Source organism: Cyprinodon tularosa, unplaced genomic scaffold, assembly GCF_016077235.1.
Source record: "Cyprinodon tularosa strain WSP-4 unplaced genomic scaffold, ASM1607723v1 ctg488, whole genome shotgun sequence".
NCBI classification, from domain to species: Eukaryota; Metazoa; Chordata; class Actinopteri; order Cyprinodontiformes; family Cyprinodontidae; genus Cyprinodon; species Cyprinodon tularosa.
In genome coordinates this window covers 39115-64387 of record NW_024039216.1, presented here as the reverse complement: position 1 = coordinate 64387, position 25273 = coordinate 39115, and the positions used below count along the sequence as shown (strand labels likewise).

At 38.0% G+C, this 25273-nt stretch overlaps 1 protein-coding gene across 1 annotated transcript in view; it reads left to right on the top strand.

The window, feature by feature from the left end:
- pdss2 (prenyl (decaprenyl) diphosphate synthase, subunit 2) overlaps positions 1-25273 on the top strand; it is a 48267-nt gene that overhangs the window by 10411 nt on the left and 12583 nt on the right. The window contains exons 2-4 of the mRNA XM_038302345.1: positions 978-1112; positions 12902-13100; positions 25120-25194. Of these exons, the coding sequence (XP_038158273.1) occupies positions 978-1112; positions 12902-13100; positions 25120-25194 (409 nt within the window). The remainder of the gene's footprint in view (positions 1-977; positions 1113-12901; positions 13101-25119; positions 25195-25273) is intronic.

The following is a 25273-nucleotide window of genomic DNA, read 5'->3' as shown; positions in this document are numbered from 1 at the left end:
CTAATTTATTAGCGAAATTTATTCAAATAAAACAATTTATCTCCCTACAGTTGCACAGATAAAACACTTTATTTATTGCTTCAGGGATGGTTTAAACTTAAGATGTGGATTAAAGAGGGGGTGGTTCTAGGTAGAAAGGACTTTCTTTTTCGTTCTATTCAGATATCTTTGTGTTAAAGCTTTTTTTCCCCCAGTTTTTATTAGTTTGTAAATGTGTTATTCCTGTTTTGTTTGCTGTTTGAAGACTAAAACCTTTTACTTGACTAAGAATACATTGTCAGCTTGTAATTAAATAAGAAAAAATGCATGTTTCAAATCAACAGTGATGAAGATATCAAGATCTACAAAGATTATGTTTCAAACAAGGTTGTAGTTTTTGGCAGCTTAAGTATTTTAACCGATTTTGACAAGTGACTCCACTGATTTAAAGGAACCCAGCAGTTATCATGATATCTGTGCTGTGATGCAGCCCCCTAATCCTGAGTTAAAAGGAAAAAACTGATATTGTTTGGAATATTTTAAACTGAAAAAAAAAACATTGGTTAACAGACAATATGTAAGTCAATAGCTGGTTTTGAAATGTTTTAAAATAAACTGAAAACAGACTCTGCTTTAAAAGCACCTATTAAAAATCTGATTTTTAGGACAAACAACCTAAAAAAAATAGCTTGCATGCAGTTAAAATGTTAAAACACTGCTAGATATTAAAATTGGACTTAATTTTTGGCTAATTTAATTAAGAGGAAGTCTGTGAGGGGAGGAAACTGATTTATGCAATACATGTTTATATTTTTATTCAATTATGTTTATATTTTTTTGAAAGTAAAAAAAAACTTTGAAGTTTCTGTTACTGCTGTGGTTGGGCTCCATAATAAACCTCTTTCCAAACACAGAGTCCAGGTCATCCTACCAGGAGGATTTTTGCTCCTAAAAACGTCTAAGAACATATGATTGAACCTGATGGTGTCTCTTTGCAGAGGCTTCGTCTATGACAGCAAGAACAATCTCCAGATGAGAGGACTGATCGTGCTGCTTCTCTCCAAAGCTGCAGGACCCAGCCACTCATCCTCAGATTTCCTACCTCAGGACATGATCAGTGGCATCTACCCAAGGTAAAATGTGGCTAAGCAGAGCAAATAGGTGGTTAAACTAAAGGTTTGTTTCTAGAAACTATTCTCCTTTTCACCTCTCGTTATGGAGTATCAGCCAGGTTTCAGCTGATATCATTTTTTTTCTGCTAGAAGTTTTCCTTAATATTTAACAGGTTTTAAAATATTATTTGAAAAACAGGAAAGTATTTATTTAGCTTAATGTATTCCCAGCATATCTCCCTGATGAAAGCTAGTTTATCACTTCTGTTTGGATGCTTGCTCTTCCTGAAAAGAATCTGTGGCCAGAGAACATTTCCGGCGTCGCAGTGCAGCGGGCCTAAAGTGCTCGACAGGCAGACAGAGACAGACGATGCAGCTTTTGTCCCACTTATGTGGCAGATTTAGGATAAACAATGGGAAGAGATTCTGGAGTAGGTTAACTTTACCTTGTCCTCTGTGGTCATCGTCCATATCAGCAGGCTTAATTTTCGGGACATTATAAAATTAGAGAATTTACCTATAAATTAACCAGAAATATTAAAAAAAAAATCTTTTTATTTGACTTCAGTCAGCAATAAACAAACCTTTAAGAAATTCTGCAATAAATTTGATATGGTTTAAAGTGTTTTAAATGGTGGAAAGTACAGAACTGAAGATCTTGTTGGATGTTTTTAGTAGATGTTTTCAGTAAAGAAAGTAGTATAAACAGGCATTAACAGAGTCTAGATCGATGGATGATGCTGCAGCGCACCTTATAAAATTTGTCAACAATCGGAAATCTCTGCGCAGAAAACCAAGATAGATGGGCATCAGCTTCTGCTGGCAAGGCTTCGCAAGTATACACTTCTTTTCATCTTAGGATTTAGCTCATAAATATTACGACGATCAAGAGATTGTTGACAATGTCTTAACAAACTTATTTTTGGACTTAAAGTCGTTGGGAAGTGGCTGTTCCAAAGTGAATGTGATTGGTCGTTTATCAAGGGGGCGGGATTGTTGTGGCAGAAGGTTCTCAAGCAAGTTTGGTCATGACCGGTTTGTCGGAAGCATCTTGCTAACCAGTTAGCAACTTAGTGCTAGTGAGTTCCCAATGGGAAATTTCATTGGAACCAAGTAGCACTTAGCAACGCTATGGACAGCGGAAACATACAAGAGGAGGAGAGTTTTGTGTTGGAGGTCATGGATGAGTCTACTCCGTCATACATTTTTTTATTTAGAGAAGGAAAGCGGGGACAAAGTTGTTGAGGAAGAGGACGCCATGGCGCCAGAAGCTTGGTTTAGTGTAGAAGGCTTACAATGTTATGGCCGAAAAAATTTGATTGACAGATAACCGTTTATATATGATTGGCCAAATTTAGGTGTACAAGCTGACGTATAACTAACTAGCCTGCATAAGATAACGAAAAAAAAAAGATTTTAGGGTAGTTTTTTTATATAAATTTTCTGGCTTTTTGGACAATATCATCTGATAAAGAATAGATTTATATACATGTTTAATACAGGATGATTTGACATTTAAACATGAATTCCCTACAACTTTTAAGCTGTTGGAAGCTTTCTACTTCTACATGTTTTGTGTCCCACATGTCTCATTCCTATGTAGAAAATTGATGCATCAGGCATAAACCAGCACTAATAATCTTGAGAATAGAGATAGAATAAAGCATATAAAAAAAATAGTCTCTATGTCATCCAGCAAAACTATAGACTGTTCAAGATAACGTGAGCCACTATTAACTATGAGCTTTATCAAAAAAAGAACGTTTTAAGCCTACCCTTAAAACTCCTTCAGGGATTACAACATCAGTGACCAAACTTTTCTTTACAGAAACAGCCAGGTTTTATTGTACTTTATGCACTTTAAAAAGTTTTGTTGATGAAATCATAAAACTCTGGCAATTAACTAGGCTGTTACAAACCCGATTGACTGGAACACCTCGATAATCATTTACTCTAGGTGGAAATGTGGGAATATCATTGCTGGATTCAAGTGTTCAATATCCCAATCAAGAAGGATTCTTGGCATGCCACATTTTGGAGGCTATAATATTTCAACTGTCATGCAAAAACGTTATGCATTCTTGCTGCCATTGATGTTCACACCTAATATACTGCAGAATGTAGCTACAGGGAAGCTGAAAAACATCTGTTGGGGAATGCATTTAAATATCAAAACATTTTAAAATATACAAAATGCAATTAAATGTTTCCCGATGTAAATTGCTGTATATTTCAGCATGACTGAACATTTTATCACACAGCAAAAGTAGGAACAGAGTGACTCAAAGATCAGAACCCTGAATTTTTGGACCGGTGGTCGGGAAGCTATCCAGATCTCATAAGCATGTTACAAACTCTTAATTCTTAATTGCGCTGCATTAGGGAGGAAAAAAACGGACACTTTCACCATCGAGCATAAAGATGCGTTATTATTATGACACGCTTTGCAGCTGCTGTCACTTTCTGGGTAATAAATTGACATTTAAAAAGCCCCTTTTAGACGTGACCTGCTGTCCCTTAATTTTATGCTAATTGAGTACATCCGTGTCCTCTCTGCATCAACCCACGATTGCTTCTCCAAAACATTTTGCAGCAGCTTGTTTCCTATGTGCTGCAATCTGATTTGAAGGACGTGCAAAAAGCCAATTAGACAAGAACAAACTTTGATTTTAAAGCAGTTAAGCAGCAACATGGTTGTGTTCTACTGCATCTGACTGGTTCCCTGTGTGTTCAGCTGTGGGGAAAAGACCATTTAATGCTGCAACTCTGACAACTGGCACAGGAAGGAAGTAGAAGAGAAAAAAAAACTGATGTTTGATTTGTATTCTGAATTGTAATTGGGGAAAGAAAAACCTTAGAATTTAAATAAAAGCACTTGTGAAACAGATCTTCATTAGGCTGATTAGAAATGTAATAGTTTTACTGTACTTACACAGACAACTGTTTTCTATTTTACCTACTGATACACTAAGTTGCAACAAAAAACAGAGCATAATCTCACACAGATTAACAGATTGCTGGACAGTTTGGATTTAAGTGGCTGGAAGTACAATTAGATCCATATATTTCTGACTACTGTGAACCTCCTCTGGGAGGGAGGGAAATATTGTAAGGTTTGTTTCTGTTGTTGCCCGATTTGCTTGCTACCTAGGTGTGAGACACAGGTGGGAATAAAGTGGAACCTGGAAAAAGAGAAAACATTGTGTTTTTGCATCTTAACATGGTAGCAGAAGATGGTTTCTAACTACAGAGTGCTGCCGAAGTTGGACAAAGCCAGAAAAATGCTGGAAAAATGAAATTAATATTTGGACACGTGTTATGGACCTTATCAAAAAGAAACAGGCCCTGGCAGTGGCGCTGACTTTCGAAGGGAGAGCCAGAGAAACCGCTATGGAGATATCAGCGACTGACTTGAATAAAGATGACGGCATGGAAACATTGCTTGCCAAATTAGACGCGATATTCTTGAGAGAAGAAAAAGGCAGAGTGTATGAAGCACATTCCTATTTTGACATCCTATTTCTAAAGGATGTGTGATGTCCATGTCGGACTACGTTATAGAATTTGAGCAACGATACAATTGCTTGAAGAAGTTCAAAATGACTCTGCCTGATGCTGTGCTAGATGTAAACTCTTGGACACAGCTTGTCTTGATGAGAAGAGTAGACAGCTGGCCATCACTACGTGCACGGGTTTGTCATTTGCGCCTATGAAGTCTGGACTGAAGCTGATTTTCATAGGAAAAAACAGCAGGCGAGCAATAGCAGTGAAAGTCAGGATTTCTTTTTGGAGCAAAGAGCTGTTTGCGAATTCAGACGGAGCAACGGCCCATCACAGAGCGGACAGCGGAAGCCGCAGCAAGGTACCAATTCACTCGACAAATATGGTAAACAAACAATATGCACCATGTGTCAGAGCACGTACCATTGGGCAAAAGACTTTCCGCACAGGAAAAATGAAGTAAAGATGACAGAAGATGAAAATGTGGAGGAATGCAACATTACATTGTTGACAAAAGTAATGACAGAGTCTGAAAGTGTGGTACCTGCACATCATCGATCATTTCACACGCTTCAGCACTGGAAAGATCGTGAGGACCAAGAAACGTTCTGAGATTGTCAACTCATTTATTCACTCCTGGATAAGTGTCCATGGTGCCCAAAAATGAATATACACGGACAACGGTGGAGAGTTCAACAATGATGAAATTAGAGACATGGCAGGACACCTCAACACTGAAACAAATATTGCAGCGGGTTACATTCCCTGGAGCATCGGACACAGCATTGGAGAGACACAACATGACACTGTCGGAGGTCCTCCTAAAGGTGAAAAGAGAAAATGGATGTGATTGTCAAACTGTCCTGGATGTGGCTCTTATGGCCAAAAATAGTATGATCAACGGTCATGGTTATAGCCCGCATTAGCTTGTTTGGTCAGAGTCCTAACCTGCCTTCTGTTTTAGTTGATAAGGCACCTGCTCTAGGAGGCACCTCTATGAGTACTAGAGTAGGGCAGTATCTAGCAGGATTGCATGCTTCTAGGAGAGCATTTACAGAAGTTTAGTGCTCAGAAAGAATTAGAGGAGCATTGCGCAAGCAGCTAAGGCCTATGGATGAAAAATATGAGACAGGAGACAAAGTGTACTACAAGAGAGTATATAGTACTGAATGGAGGGGCCCTGGTGTGGTAACTTTTATGTGGCTTGATCCTAGTCAGGGTACATCAGTCCAGGCTAAATAAACTGAATGCACAGAATGTGGATAGAGTGGTACTGCCGGCATGTTAAAGAACATGGTATAGAAATTAGAATATGGTACACACTGATGAGTCAGAAAGTTCAGATAATAAAAAAAATATTAATGCAGAAAAACAAAACAATGAAAACAAGGAGCCAGATGAGATGCCTACTGAAACAAACATTGGGAAAACTAATTGTCCAGTTTCTGCTGATTTTAAACTGAAAATAGGTCATAAATTCACATTTACAAACAGAAGTGATGGTGCTCAGCACACTGTAAGAGTTTAAGGCTGGGCAGGAAAAGCTAAAGGGCAATACAAAAACTGGTACAATGTACAACAACAAACATTAGACATGTCAAAAGTTGATTATCTTCTCATTAAAGGTGAAAAAACTGATGCTGACGTATTCTTCACTAAAGACATCTCTTTTGAAGCTGCTAGACAGCAAGAGATGGAAAACTGGAAAAAAGCTATTTCTATGTAGAAGTCACAAAGGTCAAAAATGTGTTTCAACTAGATGGGTCTGAACGTTAAAAGAAACTGCTAAATGTGTAACTCCCAAGGCTCGACTTGTGGGGAGAGGTTTTGAGGAAGCCAATATTCATGAGTCACAGAAAGATTCCCCCACATGTGCATCAGAGTCACTCAGACTGCTGTTAGCTGTCAAAACAAATAGAAAGTACATCCAATGGATATCAAGTCTGCATTTTGCAAGGTATGGAACGCTCAAGAGAAATTTATATTCGTCCACCGCCTGAAGCAGGAGTGGAGAATACTATTTGGAAACTAAAGAAATATGTCTGGACTTGCATACGCTTCTCTCTACTGGTACAACAATGCTAAAGAGATCATTCTGAAAACCGGTGGTAAAGCTTCAAAGGTTGACCCTGCAGTGTTTTATTGGCTAGATGTGCAGTTTGCAGTGACAAGAGTACTGGCGTAGATGTAGATGATTTTCTTGGGGCAGGATCAGAGCACTTTGCTTATATTTTCCCTTAAATAGGCCTTTCTTATAGGTCGTGAAGAACATGATAATTTTTCCTATATAGGAAATTATATTACTTCGCTAGGTAATGTAGTACAGGTGCATCAGCACAGCTATATTGATAACTTACAGACAGTTCATCTACTGGCAGCACGGGCTGTACAAAGAGATGCCCCACTTAACGAAACAGATAGAGAACAACTTGGGTCAAAGATTTGACAGATTTTGTGGGTTGCTAAACAAACGAGACCAGAGGTCATGTTTGAAACTTGTAGCCTGTGAAGAATGCCACAGTGCAGTCCATACATGAAGTGAATAAAGCGATTCGTAAACTAAAGGTAGAAATTGTCACATTGCAATTTCCACACTTGGGTGACATTAAGGATTTGAGTCTAGTCATTTTTTGTGATTCTTCATTGGGCAACCTTCCAGATTTAGGTACAAAGGGAGGGGCTTTAATTGTTCTTATGGAACAACAAACAAGAAAATGATCTCCGCTGTTCTGGCAAAGAAAATCAGACGTGTTGTAAGAAACACTCTAGCAGGAGAAACCTTTGCCATGTCGGGTGGTATTGATAATGCAAGGTTCTTAGCTACACTCTACTCTATGCTTACAACTGGTTAAGCAGATCTCAACTCTCCTCCCCTTATCTGTGTTACTGATAAGCATGCACTGTTTGATGCACTCAAGTCTCCAAAAAAGGTCACAGAAAAGAGACTCAGATTAGAAATAAGCAGCATCAAAGAACTTTTACATGCAAACAAAATCAAAGGGGTGTATTGGTCAGAAGCTAAGTCACAACTCGCTGACCAAGAAAGGTGCTTCTCCCCTTATGCTTCTTAAGGCGCTGGATGAAGGTGTATGGTTGCTGTGATGTTTTTTTGTACTGTTTAGCATGTATCTGATGGTGAAAAGTTAATATATTGACTGCCTGAAATGCTTTTGTGTTGTCAAATATTTTTTATGGTGACTGGATATTTTATCAGTCAAGCTAAACCTCTTATTTTATATTTCTAGTTCCTAAACCTCCTCTGGGAGGGAGGTAAATATCGCGAGATTTGTTTCTGTTGTTGCGAGATTTGTTAACTTGCCAGCTACGTGTGAGGTACAACTGGGAATAAAGTGGAACCTGGAAAAAGAGAAAGAAAACGTTGTGTTTTTGCATCTTAATAACAATCTGACCACTCAATCCACTGAGCCGAGTTGTAATAATAAAAGAAAAAAATAGTTGTAGTCTTCTGCTTTAGAAAATGCCATTAAGATGATTTTAAAGAAGAAACTCTATTAAGAAAGTGTTTAATTTTACCTTCATACTTTTGTTAGCTCTTGACTCATCCTTATTTTGTGTCTTTGGACAAACAGTTACGAGGTAAACCTCTAAAAATGTGTTTCAAATTGAAATGATTGTATAAGCATGCAGATTCTTGGACTTAAAATGAGCCTGAGCTAGTACGCATGTTGAGGGGTGCAGCATATTCATGCAGTATGAATATAGTGCTTTAGATGACACTCTGACGTCTGCTTGGGCCTCCTTCCACACACACACATGCCAGCTGCCAGCATGCTGCTCAGGACAGGCATGTGGGCGTGTGCCAAGTGTTTTCCAGAAGTGACTGCTGTGCACCCAGTGCCTGAAAGGCTTCTTTCTTACTGCAAGCTGGCACATCTGTTTGGTGCACATCTGTGTCCAAGCATCCTTAATGTTGAGATAAAAAAAAAGAGGAAGCAACAACAAATGGCATCGTGAAGGTGCTCAAACCTGGTTTGGAGGGTGGTGGTTTGCCGCACAATCGCATCACGACACAACCTGGCACACACATGAGTTCGACATCAGATCACTGGTTTCAACACACAGCGTTCCTCCAGCCGTGAGATGGATGGATAGTCCAAACACACACACAGCATGATTTGATCACCTCATTTGCACTAGTTTGCTCCCTCTCTGCCTCTGCCTCCACCTCTTCTGGGCTCATTAGCACCTCGGATAATGGCGAGATGGAAGGATTGAGGGAGTTGAGGTGGGGTGAGTTTGGGGGGGGGGGGGTGATTGAAACCTCCGGGGGTTGGTCTCCTCCCTTCTGACAGGGAGCATTTGTAAAACATTTCCCACTCTGCTGTCTGACACTGATGATTCACCAAAGCACCACCAAGATAAATAGATGGATGGACAGATTGAAACACTCTGCTCTCTCGCAGATCGCCCAACTTGCCGCCACCACACCTTTTAATTTTTTCTGGAGGGGGGGACCACGTCAGCGAATGCATCAGTCTGATGGACAGGCCACCTCTTTAAATCATACACCAGGACTCACTCAGATCTACAAGTCTGCTTTTGATGGCGAGGGAGACTGCAGAGGGAGGAAAATGGAACAGAGCAGTCAGGACAAGGGGCGTGGTAAGGGGGCGTTACACCTCAGGAAGATGGCATTGGTTGCTATGCAACTGGGAACCAAAGCTATTTATACATCGGCCCCCTTGTCCCCCTTTTTTCCTCCCCAAGCTCCACTGCTGCTGATGAGGGCCGCTAGATTGGAGGGTTTGGATTGCATGTGTGTGCCCAGTTTTAACTTGTGATGCTTTCACTGCAGGATTTCCTAGGTTTGTTTGGAAGAGTATCATTCAAATCCCTTCAGTTAGCGTTGGAATTACAATTTTTATTTGTAACCTAACAGGTGTATTCATATTTTCCCTTAGAAGGCACTTTCAGTACAATTTCTTAAGCCTAAATCTTAATCTTTACTGTAAGAATGCAGCAGATATCTAACAATATGCAAACTATTTTAGCAATGTTAAAAAATTTGCCAATGAAAACATGAGCATTGAAGGTAGATACGCAGTATTGTTTTTTAAAGGTCGGGTCAACACCCTAATAATGTGGACTTGGCGTAGGGAACCAGGAGAAATCACCCACCTCCCAGTGATCTGTTTGATCATTTCTCACACCAGAAAAAAAGAACTGGGAATAAGCTACGAGGCCAAAGTGCCTTCAAGGGGCAACAGCCTTCATTACAGTTTAGAAAAGGCATCAAGGATCAATTGTAGAAAAGAAAAGAGGAGACTGTGGGATGAGTTGATAAAAGAAAATGTCTTGGTAAAGCAAACATCAGAAAAATGATGGAGCATGTCTACCAAACATTCCACATAAATGTGCCTTAATGCACTTTCCTTTTAACGTCTTTAGTTAATATATAATGAATAATTAATTAATAACTCACATGCTAATTTACTGTTGGACCTTGTCTCCATTGCAGTTTTATTAAAAAATGCAACTGGCCACTGCTGCAGCAAATTATTCCCAAACCATGACAGTTCCACCTCCGTGCTTCACAGCTGGTATTAGTTTTCCTCATTCAGGCTTCCAATGTTTTTGTGTCAAGATCATCATCTCTATCAGCCAATATCGATTTTAAGCAGATAACTCAAGAATCCCTAGTAAAATTTTTAGTGATATCACTTGCATTTCTCATGGTTTCTAAAGTTTATATTAATTATTAATAATTGGTTGCTCCTGTTTGTTTTTTTTAAGGCCAATGCCAACATCTGTTTTTTTTTTTTTTTTTACATCAAGTTAACCGACCTGCTGCTCATTTTCAGAGGCAATTTTTTTTCTTTTTTTTAGTTCTTTTTTGGCTGATGTTGCTTTTTATTCCTCCATATACATGATGAAAATAATGAAATAATAATAAGGAATAAGCATTACACGGGTCCCAATTTAAACAAAAATTCTTAACAAAATAAAGAAAAGATGCTGCTTCAAAGGGAAGCAGAAACGCATCTGACTTTAGTGATCTCAAGCCATGGCTAATGATTCGTACAACATATCCAGTTATCAGCTCATAGAAGAAGGAAAATCTCCATTAAATATCTTTATGTCTTAAAACGTTTCTTTGACAAGGTGTCCTAATTTTTTATCATATGCAGCTGAATAATTTTTTCCCAAATCCGAAGGAACTAAGAAATCGAGGAAATGTATACTTAGTTTTTTTTGTTATTGTTGTTATTATGTAGCTTGTATTTGTGAGTTTTATCAAAAACAGTTCTAGGTTTGAAATGCCTTGGAAAGTGGTTTAAAGAAACTCCCATCTGAAGAAATATATAGACACTTTAGTAACTGTAGCACAGATAAGCCTTCACAGTTAAAAATATGATTTCTGGTTTGATAAATGCCAACAGTTCACTTTTTACCTGAAAAACAAGATGAAGCGTGTTTATCACAATCATAAATCCTCGGATAAAAAAGTCACTGAGGAGAAGGTGGAGTTTGTATTAAAGCTGTAAACCTGTACGACCTAATGTTCTTGTCAATGCAACAACTCACTCTCCTCTTAAAGTGTAGCTCCCACTCTGATTCAATCTGAGAGCATTCAACTGTCAGTCTGTTAATTTGCTCTTATTTGAGCCTTGAACTTATTAACTCCCTTTTTTTTCTTCTTTTTGGGGAGCGACGCTGTTGTTGCCGTGCGCCACCGAGCAGCGAAACGGACCAGACAATGGGTGTGATTGAGGGGCAAAAATACATGACATTATTGAATTTTAATCACATCTTTTTCACACGGAGAATGGCAATTACGTGGCTGCAAGCGCGTATGTTGGAAGGCGTCGCAGCTCAGAGCAGACGAGCAGCTCATCAGGTTTTCACGGCTGCTGAAAGAAGGTCGTAAGTGGCTATCAGTGCACCCGACCCTGTCTGGATGGATCCCTCCTGCCGCAGCGAGCTGAGCTCCTTCCATATGGAGAGAGGCCTAATTATCCCCAACCAATGACTGAATCAACATTTGATTATATCCTCCCTTAGGCTGTTCTAAAAGACTATTCAAACTCCACTGTTTTTTTCCCTTTCCTCATAATCAAGAATAGCTGTTATCTGATAATGATAAGTTTGAGTTCTTTGTTATATGCAACCCACTGTGTGACGATGTCTGGCATATATCTTTGTTAAAAAAACACAGATTAAAAAAATGGTTTAATAATGTTTCTTTAGATCTAGGCATAAACAATCATGATCCCACTGATATTTCTGAATATTATTTGGAGATAAAGTAAAGTAGTTAAAATAGTGAAACATATTTTTTCCATTTCTCTTCATGCACCTTTTTCTGAGGCAGGTTTTCCTTCCTCTCAACTTTCCGTTTTTAAAGCTTAAATTGCAGCTTTTTTAACAGCCTCCTTTTTTATCTGTGGTTTTTACAGCTTATCTTTATTACCAAAGATGTCAGTGACTCTGATACAAGTCCTTCATAAATATTAGGGTTATAAACTACAGTCAAAATCCATAAAGGATCATGGGGAAAGAAGCTGGTTGTTTCCAGACTGCTGTATCCAGACATAATGGAAATTTGAGTGGTAAGAAAAATGTAGAAGTGTAACCAAAGTGGCAATCTGGAGGAGTTTCCCTTTTTAGAATTCAGATACTGAAATAAACAGTTTTTGATTACATACTTTATTTTAAAATATTATATACCTGTTCGTTTCATAGATTAAAAAAAGGAACCATTTTCTTTCTTGTTCACAATAAAAAGTTTTTTTTTTTTTCTTTTCTGTGTTATGATGCTGTAAACTTCACACAAGCCCCATATTTCACAGGTTTCTGGCAAAAAGCTTTTAGTCTGTCAAATCGTAAAGGTATAGTCGAAGATTTTTCGTGAATTTTTGAAGAGACCCACCCTTTCCACTTTCCAAAAAAATAGACATGCACAACCCTGTACCCGCTCCCGAGAGGGAACACCTATTAAATGCGTGCCAGATCGTGCAAAAGTTCATTTCTCCTCGTAATCGCTCTGTTTAAAAGTTCCTGTTTGCATCGCTCATACAACCTTATTTTCTAAAAGAAGTTTTGCAATTTTTCCACTATGTCTGACTCACCACCGGTAAGTGAAAATGGAGACGAGTGCGTAGTATGGCCTTACGTAAACGTATCACCAGAATGACTGACAATCAGGAGGACCACTTATTTTGATGATCCACCCAGAAAAAGAACATCTTCCACTACACCTTTAAAGGACCCTCGTTTAAGAAGCAAGAATGCTAAAGTTGTACTTTATCTTCTTTTTGTCTCCTTTTCTGTCTTTGTTTACTTTGTAGCCAGAGGAACCTGGCAGAAATCACAGAGCTTATCCACACAGCATTCCTGGTGCATCGAGGGATCGTTAATCTGAAGGAGTGGACGGACTCAGACGGGCCGCTGAAGGACATGGAGTTTGGGAATAAGATGGCCGTCCTGAGTGGCGACTTCTTGCTGGCGAATGCTTGTACAGGACTGGCAGAGCTCAACGACACTAAGGTAGACTTTGATAAAGACACACGGAACCATCTGATATATATATATATATATATATATATATATATATATATATATATATATATGTTTTTTTTTTTAGATGCAAGTTGCATATCAGTTTTGAACATCGTTAGATTTAGCTATTAGGTTTTAATCTGTTAGCTTATAAAACTTTTTAGCTCCTAGATTTCAAAGCATTAAAAACATGTTTAATTCTAAACAGTTTAATTCTAGGTTGACGCAGTTTATTCTATTTTGCAAATATGACTTTATGTTGGGCTAATTTTTTTGACCTGTAATCCGATGTTTACCGTTTTGTCAGTAGTACGCTAAGGTGAGCTGCTGGAAGCAGTAGCTATATTTAACTTTTATAATTAATCTTGCAATGAAAGCATTTAATTACTCAAGTTTTTGCCCTTTGAATATTTTGCTGGCAACGTTCCTAATCACACAAAAGAAATATCCTGGAAATCTGCATGAAATTTACCTCTCATTTAAAGTTTTTCTGCATTTCTTTGCTCATATTTGCTGTACACAAGCCATATTTAATAGATCTAAGGGGAACTCAAATTGATTAGGACTAGGGGCGAATTCAGGATCAGAGGTTTAGGGGTGCTGAGCACCCAGACAAGATACATTTCACCGTTTTCTACATAATTTTTTTACATTTCGAAACTTGCTCAGTGCCTTTTGCCAATAACTATCATTCACAAACACATCGTATCTGAGACTTTTGTGTTTTGTCTCCCTGCATTTCTGTCTTCTTGGACAGGCTGTACTGAAACTTACATGGCTTTTCCCGACCTTCCACTTTGCTCCTCTCCTTCCCCTTGTATACCTCTTTCTCTTTGGACTGGCAATTCAAAAATGGATTATATTAACAAGATAAATTTACATATACAGTTTAGACACACTCCCGATATAGAAAAGGATAAATTCACAACAGTAATTCTAATAACAAGAAACTGAAAAAATATATAAATAAAAACTTACAAATTTATGATTTGATAGATTGAAATATTCATTTTGAATTATGATTTTAAAAATATTAATGATTTTTTTTTTTTTTTTTAAACAGTCCCAGACACATTAGAGCACATTTCTTATAAACGTTTCACCAACAAACTATCAGCAGGAGTAGAAATCTGACTGAACATTTAGGAAAACACCAGACTGCAGTGATTCCCTTAAAGTGTTGCTCAAGATTTAGTTTAGGAGCCCCATCGCGCTGGTTTACCTGTTTTTTTTGTTTGTGTATTTATTGTTAATATTTATGTTGAACCACAATTCAAAATTAATGGCATTTCACTGGCAGCTGATTTTCTTTCCATCTTTAATGGTAGAATATTTATACTTTTCATATATATGTATATATATTTTTTTCTTTTTTAATAAAATTCTATATAGTTTTAGGCTGTGTTTTACTTTTATAATAATAAATAAATATTAAATATATATAATATAGAAAACAACCCATATCTTCGGGGTGCTATGATTCAATTTAAGGGTGCTTCAGCACCCCTTAAGAATGGTCTAAAAACGCCTATGCTTAGGACATAGATCTAAATAATGAGTGAAGCTCAGTGATTGAAACGCACTCCCTCTCTTCTCATGAGCCGTTTTTATGATGTCTACTGTCAGCCTCTGCTCCTGTCCGGTGAAATCCTCAGTTTTAACGCTGGGTTTCTCACCATCATTAATAACTGAGTGGGCAGCGCACAGAGCCGTCTGCACCAGGAGTCTGTGATGCTAAAACAGGTTGTATACGTCGGAGCGCACAGCAGATACCAGGCCACACAGGAGAGACGTTTTTTTAGCTTCATATAATGTCTCCATGTCAGAGGCTGTGAACAACTTTTCCTGATTATTATACTTCACTGTAAAAATGCGGTTATTAAAGTTGAACGTTGTTGGCAGAGAGGTTTGTTTATAGCTCTGGATACTCCTGCCAAGTAGAGACGTATTGTAACCTAACTAACTGAAGTATTTTCTGCAACGCTAATATGTACATTTCCTCTAATAAAAATGTCTTTAAATGAAACTTAATTAAAAGAGGCCCTGGAAATTATTATTAGCTATGTTTTTTTTCCTGAGTTCAGATAGAACCTGCCTGTATTCAACCGCTGGTATCAGGAGATAAATCTGGATTTGAAGTTTGATGTTTGTTTATGCATTATGAATATAACTTTTTAGCCTTTTTTTACAACTCTATCAACCATTTAGTAGTCTTTATTCTTCAGTCTATAAATTAAACTATGCCTATGTTAAAATTGCTGGCTCTCAGACACTTCCTTGCTGCCCTTCCTGTTTTGGGGGACACCACCGGTGCTGCTTGCAGACTAGTACTAAAATAGGGATAAACAGAAGCGGGTGAAGCCATAGGAAATGAGGCCCATTGAAAGACTGTCCCGCACTGAGTCAAGCTGCTGTTTGTGAGGACAGAATTGCACGGCCTATGCTTTTTTTTTTTTTTTTATTCTTGCTTATTTTATTCACATTACACTGTCACAAGCACAGGGCAATGAAATGAGCTCTCTGCATTTAACCCATCCCCTTGGGGAGCAGTGGGCTGTCATTGTGCGGCGCCCGGTGAGCGATGTGGAGTTAAGGGTCTTTGCTCTGGTACCCAGGGTGGCATTCTGTGGGAGTGAACTTAGAACCTGAGGATTCCAAGCACAGCGCCCTAACCACTAGAATGCCACTCCCATGCTACTTAACTGTGTTTCTATTACACATGTGTGTGTCCAAAACTGTTTATATTCTGCTAATTTTGAAAAAATAAGTTTTCCAATCTGCGTATTTCCATTAGATAACAAATACAATTGAAATTGCACATAAAAATTACTTCTGGTCTTCCTCTTTATCTTTTTGTAAGGCAGTAAGGTCCAGCTACAGATTACAGGACTGGTGTGATGCGAAAAAACTGTTTCCATTGCGAAATATAAAAATGTTTGATATACTACCAAAGAACCACCTCATCGAAGCATTAAAACCTTTTTATCAAAAAAACTTAATTTTTTCCGAAATTCAGAGAATTTATTTTCATAATTACAATTGCTCAATTCGATAGTTAATGAAAACGAACCTATCGTTGCAGTGTGACAACCACAAGGACAGTAGCATGGTTGTTGTGCTATCTAAAGATGTGTTTTTTTTTTAAACTCTTTCATCTTTGTAAACAAATATTTTTCCTACAGGAAAATAAATCACCATCTTGTTTTTATTGCTATGTTTTTGGCTTAACTAGATGAAGATAACAATTCCTACATGATGATTCTGCCACTGCCGAGCCTCTAGCCTCGTGAGATCTCGCGAACTTTCAAGGTTTTCATTCGCAGATCAGTCTGGAGACTCTCCGTTAAAGAAAATTTTGAGCCGTTTACCAAACGAACGTCCAATCAGCGTTGGCTTTGAGGCGGGTTGAGGTGTGATGCAACGAGAAGCGCGACAGTTCAGTCTAAAGAACATGGCGGCTTCAGCCGATGAAACTAGCGTTAGCGTGGCTATCGAGCAAGTTTTATCGGAATTACACTGTATTTCTTCACTGAAAGAAGAGCAAAACACTGCTCTGGAGGCTTTTCTCAGAGGAAAAGATGTTTTTGCTCACCTCCCGACTGGTTTCGGCAAGAGTTTGATCTTGTGGTTGTGTTTTCGTCATTGCTCTTTTAGTACGTCATATGCTTCGTTGATCTGATTGGTTTATTTTATTTCTATCACCAACATAGGCCAATCATCTAACCAGTATTTTCGCCCCTTCCCAAAATTACTTTAACGGAAGGTTTCCAGATGGATTTGCTTCGCATATCCATCTGGTGGAGTCAGGTTAGAAACATAGCACCTGATCTGCAGATTTGCACACCCTAAAACACTTCCAAATGTGTTTATACATGCAGGGTAGATCTTCAAAGAAGGTGCAAAATGATTTAAGTTTGTAATCCAGCAGACAGCATGTTTAAACCTTTTTGATATTTTTTGCCTTCATCAATATACAGATCATATTGGGATGACCAAACTGTGCAAATGTAAACATTTTTTACATTTAAAAGTGATTTTCCAAATCTTAAACTAATCTTAACGGCCTGTGAAACATGCAATCTGCTCATTTTAATGATAGAGCCAAGTCAGTTTGCACATCCTAACATTTGCACAGCAATGTTTTTTAGATCACCTGTAACATGGCCACATATTGCATGTACTTAAAAATAAATTGTATGTGCAATTTAGCAACCCTCAATCAGGATCTTTAAAAATCAGGCCCATGGGGGTTTGCATGTAAGCCTTTAGTTCAGCTTCAGATATCAGCACAGTCATAAAGGGTTTTATCTGCTGCCTGGTTGAGAACCTGCCGCTGACGGATGCTGTCACCACACCATTCTGTCAGAATGTGGTAGCGAATCAAAATAACCTCCACAGTTCACCGGCCCTAATCGCCTTTCACGCTGCGCTTTTCAGTCTTGTTTTATCTCTGGCTTCATGGCAGCCAGCAACTGTTCTACCAAAAGTCAGATGCAAGCAGCCGGGAGACAAGTGTATATTAGGATGTAAAGGAACATCATCATCATCATTGTCTGCTACAGGGTAGCGCTAGTCTCTGCTGATCCACACAGCTGTGATTGTTTTTCTACCCTCAAACAAGCCTGCAGAGCTGTTTATGAGCAGTAATCTGAAGCAACCACAGGAAGCTTCCGCACAGTGGAAGTTTTTAATGGACAACTGATAGCTACCAGTTACTCAGGTTTGAAAAGGTTTGCAAAACAAAGTCACCACAGCAGACATTGATCTTTATCCTTTCGGGTGTTTTTTGATGTTCATTACACCTGTTAAAAACTAACTTAGCCAGATCCTGGGGTTTGAATAACAACAAACACTTTATTTGAACTTTGCTAGAGCTTCAGAGAACATGAAATATGCATCCTAAAGATAAAACAATCATTATCGAATCCTTTTAAAAGTGCAAGTCTTGATTTGTCCTACTCTCATTTTATTTGCCTTCTAATAGTGAGAGAAAGGAAAGGTTCATTTAAAATTTCAAAGCTAATTTATGTTCTTGGTTATTTTTTGAAGAATATCGGTTGTTGTTTTGTTGGTTCTCCATCCCAATAACTAACTTGCAACTTAATCAGACAAAAAAAAAAAAAAACCGCCTGTATTGTTATTTTAACATTTGGCTGTTAATGTATATCTCTTTTTGGTACTTTCTTTTTACTCACACACATATATGGTAATTAAAAGGATAATCTACCTGCTTATTTTGTCACCCCCAAGCGTGAACACAAATTAGGCTTATTTCAGATGCCAAACAAAGGCATTGTACATTCTATGTTGTACATTATCTAATGTGAAGTAGTGTACAATTGTTCCTTTTATGTTAGTCAGGGAAGTGTAAGTCTGCCTCTTGAGTAAAATGTTTTTATTTGCTCTCAGAAGTTGATTCAGCCTCCCTGTTTTAAAGCAGCACAATAAAAATCAATCAGTCTATATTCACAATAGAGGATCCATGTTTTCTCTGCCTTTCCAATTGATCAGAGGTTCTTTTTGCCCTGTTTTTGGTGGCTCCACCATGTTATTAACCTCCAAAATCCAATATAGTCATCAGTGAGTAGCATAGCAATGGGCATGTGGCTATTTATGCCATTGGCCTTGCATTGGGCTGTTCATCATATCATGAGAACAAGAGCAGAGCGACGAGACTTTCTCTGGGTCGGTGACATTGACCCAGTTGCAGGTGAGGTTTAGGGGCCAGAGACATTAGAGGGAGATGACTGACCTCTGTAAGAAACATCAGACGTGCACGCTGTGAAATAAATAATTATAAACTTGAGAAGCACTCCACCGCCAAGCAGAAAATTTTGGCCCAAATGTGACTTACCCCTACAGCTAAAACACAGATGATCTGGATTATTACCAAATGTAAATGAATTGTTCCTTGGCATGAGGATAAAAATTCCATCAAATTGTCCATAACTTTTCCAGTTCTTGTACACAGACAAATAGACACACAAACTCTCCCAAAAACATACCCTCCTTGGCAGAAGTAATAAATAATTTGGGCTGCCAGACATTCTTCTTGTAGGATTATTTATTTATGCATCAGTTGCAGTCTTTGACACATTGAATTACATTTTCAGGACATTTGCAGGACATTGACACATAATAAAAAAAAAAAAAACAGTGTCTCATAGTTTGAAGTTGAAAAACAGATTATATACGGATTTTAAATGATACAGGAAAAAAACATGCGCTGCGTAGATTTTCTTGTGCACTGAGAATATCCAAGCAGTTTGCCATTGTGCAATCATGCAGCTTAGAGGGAAGATGTCACTTGGTGCTTCTTTAAATTCTTGAAGCTAAGTTCATCTTTGGTTTTCCTTGGATGTGCCTGAAATCTTCGAGAGAGTGAGGTTAGCAAGCAGCACCTTGTGTCGTTCCAATAAATTGAGATTACTGAAAGTCCCAAACCATTCAACAAGGCACCCAGATAGTCGACCGCCGACTATCTCTGAAGAATTGCTGGATATCTAACAAATTGTTTCCTAATATGTTGTAACCCTTTTAACAGTTTGTACCCCTCCTCTATCCCCTGTATTTCAACTGGGTCCTGTGATTTAATTGGTTATTCCAAATTCAGCCGTTGCTAAAAACAGAAGGCATCTTTTTCCTGCTCTAATCTTCATTTTAGATTCTTTAGCGCTCATCTTCACACAAGGAAACTTGTGTTTTAAATCAAATTGTTTAGTATCTCCTAAAAACCATTCTTCAAGACTGCACAAAATAAAAGTTTTCAAAGCAAGGAAAAAAAATGATTCTATACTATTAATAGCTGTGATCTCCAGCAGGTGTGTCAATAAACGCCTGTGACATCTGACAGTGGATCATTATTTGTGGACGAGCCTTCAGCAGCGTCGCTTTCTCTCGGACACCTGTCAGTGCTGCCTCCCCAATTATTTTCTGAATTCCTCGTGCCCATTTGCAAAGATGTCACCTCCTCTTGTCCTCCTACGGTTGTCATTACAGAGACGTGGGCAATGCGGGCAGAAGACAAAAGCTTCAGGCCAAAGGCTTTATGAAATCCTTAAAGAGTAACTGAATATGCTTCTATACGTTTAGAAAATAAAACTGTTAAGTCTATAAACTTAAGGTTTACAGAAACCAGGCATGATTCAAGGTATGGGATGTGGCTTCATCAACGACATCAAATGTAGATTTAAATAACTACTTGATCACTTTATACATGATCCCTGTTTAGTATTGACAATATTGATTCCTGATAAGTTTCAATGAAACAGAAAACTCTTTATTCCATAAGTGCCAGGCGGTTCCAGAAGGAATAGATGTCCTTTCAGAAACTTTTGGTTCCAAGGACCTCCTGTTAGTGGTTTGTTCTTTCTTTCCTTATTCATGCTTTCTTCTCTATTTTTTTCCTTTGTTTCATTCTTTCTCTAATGCTAAGTTTAATTCTTTATTTTTTTTAATTACTCATAACTTTTTTCTTGCTTCCTTTTCCAGCGTCCATCTGTCCTTCCCTCATTCTATATGCTCCTCCTCCCTTTGATCCCTACATCTGTCCTTTCTTTCTTTCTTCCTTTATTAGTTTCCTTCCTTCCTTCCTTCCTTCCTTCCTTCCTTCCTTTCAGTCTTATGTCTTATATCCTTCCTTCCTTCCTTTCAGTCTTATGTCTTATATCCTTCTTTCCTTCCTTCCTTTCAGTCTTATATCCTTCCTTCCTTCTAGTCGTATATCCTTCCTTCCTTCCTTCCTTCCAGTCTTATATCCTTCCTCCCTTCCTTTCTTTCAGTCTTATATCCTTCCTTCCAGTCTTATATCCTTCCTCCCTTCCTTTCTTTCAGTCTTATATCCTTCCTTCCTTCCTTCCTTTCAGTCTTATATCCTTCCTTCCTTCCTTTCCTTAAAAAACATAGCTAACTTTCACAGTAGCTAAAGGTCATGATTTAATGACACCTAAAAAGCAGTTTGTTGTGTATAATTACCAGTTGGTCTTTCCTGTCTATGAACATTACAAACTGCATCAGTGACACTAGTCGGCATTGGAGGAAATCATAAACTAAAGATTTTGAAGAAATCTTACTTTGGTTGACATGCGACAATATAAAACAAGATCTGTAGGAATTTAGGTGATATTTAAAAAAAGCTTCTGTCATAATTTACTAAGTTTCCTTCATGTCTGCAGTCTGTATTGTCGACCTAATCTCATTTATCAATGTTCCAAACTTAAATCTCAGGAGTAGGACTAATTTTGTGAGGAATTACTCACAGGCTAAATGGTGCTCCTTCTGAGTAAACTTAGACTTTTAGATTTATTTCCTGAGCACCAGGTCTTTCTTTGTTTAAAAAAAAAAAAGATTATGGATGAGCAGATTTGGAAGTGTTTGGGATTTCTTTCCTCTTACACAGAAAATGATGGAGATTATATGTCGTGGCCTTGAGAGGAAACTTATGCTGCTGCTTGTATAAACTGTAAAATAATCTCATCACAAGGCTCTGATTTCTCCCCACTCTCCATTCTGTCGGCAAAACACGATCTGGCTGGATTTGGAAAGGAGTAAGAGGGAGAGTTAATGTGATACTTTCCAAAAAAAAAAAAAATCAGGTCTCTGTAGAGCTCTGCTTCCCAAGGCACGCCAAGCAGAGACACCACATCTGGTAATACTGTAGGCACATTGTCCTTCCAAGTCTGGGGAGGAAGCTCAGGTTTCCTCAATATTTTCCCTCGCAGGTTTCAGTTACCCAAAGGGCACAGTGGGGCTGACTGAGCAGCCAGCATCTCTGGAGCTTTCTGGGGAAGCCAATCATGTCTAGGATGAACTGATGAAGCTCTTTCACCTGAGGAGGCTCCTCTTTTCTTATTCATTTTTTACTATATTTTTTCCTGCTTTTGTGATTGAAAAAAAATTGACTGATGATTGAAGTTGGTCATTTTTTAGTGCGATGTCCAACATCTGTTAATTGGCTAGTCATAAACTTAAATCGTACGAGGAAGCCTCACAGAGCCGCTGTGACAGCAATCTTAAGAATGGATGCTGTTTCTGAGTGGAGACTCGGCTTGTCATTTTCAGTATGACTGAGTTGTTCAAAATGAATTCAGGAGAAGCACAAAGATGGAGGAGAAAAAAAATAAAAGGAAACTGCTTTTTTACAGCATATTGTGTTTTTTCTACAGCCTGTGATTCTCTCAGACTGTTAGTGGGCATTCTAAGGAGGAGGCAGAAAAGCTATAAACGCTGCCCTGTTTTATACCTTTCAGCTTTAAAGACGTGCCTGAGGCATTTGGAAATGTTGTCAGCCTTTTAAAAAACCCAGAGTTAAGGCATAGATCTACATTCAATAGATACATGCTCTTTCCAGAACTCCACTAAAATGAGTTCTGGACAGAGCATATTGACAGACGAAAACATTTTTCATCCTAAATGAAAAATGTTTATATATTTTTTTTTTGTTTTTATATAATACTGTTTTAATTGGGTTGCTCTGTCAGCTACAGGCATAATTTAGCGTCTGTAATTAGGTGACAATTATTTAAATAATCGATTTATCAAGATTCATTTGATTAATTGTTTCAACCCTAATGTTTGTACCTTAAGTTAATTCAGCTCTAAGTCATGTTTAGGGAAAATATATATAATCTAGAAGGGTTTTCCTATAACTATATTAACAGAATTAAGTAGGGTTTTCATGACGCTAAAAAATGTAATTTGATTCTTAATACTGTTTTCGATAGCATGAGGATAAAAATGACAATTGAAGGCATAAAACTTTTTTTTTCCAACATGAAAACTCAGTTTTTCTTCTCAACACATTTAGAACAGAATCAAATTAAGTGTGCAATAAATGCAAAATATACATCCTAGATGTAACACAATCATACCATAGTTTCAGGTTGTCTGAGGTGTTTGTGTTTACTGTCCAGATAATCTGGAAAACTAAAATAAACATTGCCGAAAACATCCAAACACTTGTCTTTAGTTACGATACTTTTTGGAGTGTTGAAGTTTCTTACTACTGGACAACTAAAAGAACTACTTCTAACATCTTCTCCGATCTTGGAGAAAATGAAACTCCTTCTTGACAAACATTTTTTGGCTTATCATATCCAAACACCTTCTGGCAGCCTTGCTTCAGGCTCCTTACCAAAGCCTTCCTGCTCATTCATAGTTTTAGGGTTTATTTGCTGCAACACTTTTACTCCTCACAGGACCTCCTGATACTCTTTGAACCCTTCTTCTCTTTCACATTTCTGGTGCTAGAGATGGCAAAGCAGTCCCAGAGCATCACTGAGCCACCACCATGCCTCATTCTAGTTCACTGTATGCTTCATTTCTTAATGACAAAACACAGAATAAACCAAAAGCTGCATTTAAAGGTAGATAATCTTAGTAACATCCGAAATATAGTTGAAGATATAATCATTTATGTATTCGTAAAATATTAGATAAATCTTATCTAATACTCTCACACTAGCACACAGATGCCATATAATCACTTTTGCTCCTAATAAAAGTCGATAATAGCTGCTCACACCAGAAGGATGGATAAGAGTTCAAGAGAACAAATGATTGACTTAAATGTTCAACATTAAGTTAATAAACTGTACATATTTCTTTAGGTATTTGCTGTTAAGGAGAACAGAAGGAAAAAGGGATTAAATCAGCTTCTCTGCAAGCTCCTTTTTTTCTCCACCATCAGCTCCATTTCATCGCACCACACTGGAGAGAAACCTGAGGAGCTTCTCTGTAAATTCAAAATATAATGATGAATGAAAGCATAATTGGGTGTGCTCCATGAAATCTCCTGAAGACCCCCCCCCCCCCCCCCCCCCCTCCTGTGGACTGGTAATGAGGTGGCTCACCTGGCGCCCAACGCAGCTCACCTTAGATTAATTCTCCAAACCAGCTGTTCAGACGCTCCTTATTCAATCATAGGAGACCGTGTGCCTTTAATTACGAATGTTACGGTTGATATGATTGGCAAATCAGTGTCGATTCCCCTCATTTGTATCTACACTTTAGTTTAATCTGCTCTCTTAATGGTTGATAATGAGGGAGATGCTCTGCAGTTCTGATCCTTGGTGTTAATGTCGACTTAATGTGCGGATCAATGTCGGGATCTTTGATTTGAACGTTAATCTTAGACGACCACATCCAGTGCTCAATTTTTGCACTTTCAGTTCAACGTCCCTAAAATGAGGTAAAAGCTAAATTCATTAAATGTGCCAAGGGTTTTCACATGTTGATGTTAGGATGAGTCCTAAAAAGATGTTACTAATTGATGTTTCTTGAAGACATCAGATGTACTTTTAAGTTAATTTGAATTTCCTTTAATTCTTTTTTTTTTTTTTATTCAACTAAGAATTACAGTTGAAGAAACCTTTTAGTTAAGCAGAAGTTGTCCAGAAATTTATCTATTTTTAATCCAAACATCTCATTTACTAATTTATGTGTCTCTCTATAAAATTATCCTTCATCCTTTTATTATTAATTAGGAAAAATTATTACTATTAATTATCCTTATTATCTTTTCAGATATCCTTAATTATCTATTTAATAGATTCATCAGTCTATCTATGAATGCATTCATAAATGTATTTATCAATCCATCTATTTGTTCAATAATTTATTTATTCTGTAACTTGGAAACCCAGAGATCCTTTAGGTTCCCAGGTTGGATGAGTTCTTGGTCCGCCTCAGGTTCTTTTCTTACTCTGACACATCAGCCCGGTGTGCAAAACCTAAGATCACATCTGTGAAGATCAAATCTCTAGGTGAACCATGAATAGGCTCCAGGAGGCGTCTCTATATAGACTCTCCACCTGTAGAGGAAGATGCTGTGTTAGGATACAGAGTAAAGCTGGTGAACAGGTAAAGGCTGAGGTCCAACTATGATAGTTCAGACTTTCTGTCCTCCTGTCTCACCTTTACCTCCTAGACTTCAGGAAATCTAACATCTCTTAACCTTTGCCAATTGGGTAATTTCCTTTTTTTTCACAGTGTTTTTTCTGTTCATCAGGTGGTTGAACTGATCTCCAGTGCCATCGGGGATTTGGTCCAAGGAATATATTATGAGAGTTCCTGCAGTGCTGAGGTAAAACTCGGTCTATCTAACTGACTTTGATGACAATTAGTGGGCTTGTTTGTTGCTTAGCTGTTTTCAGAAGAAAAAA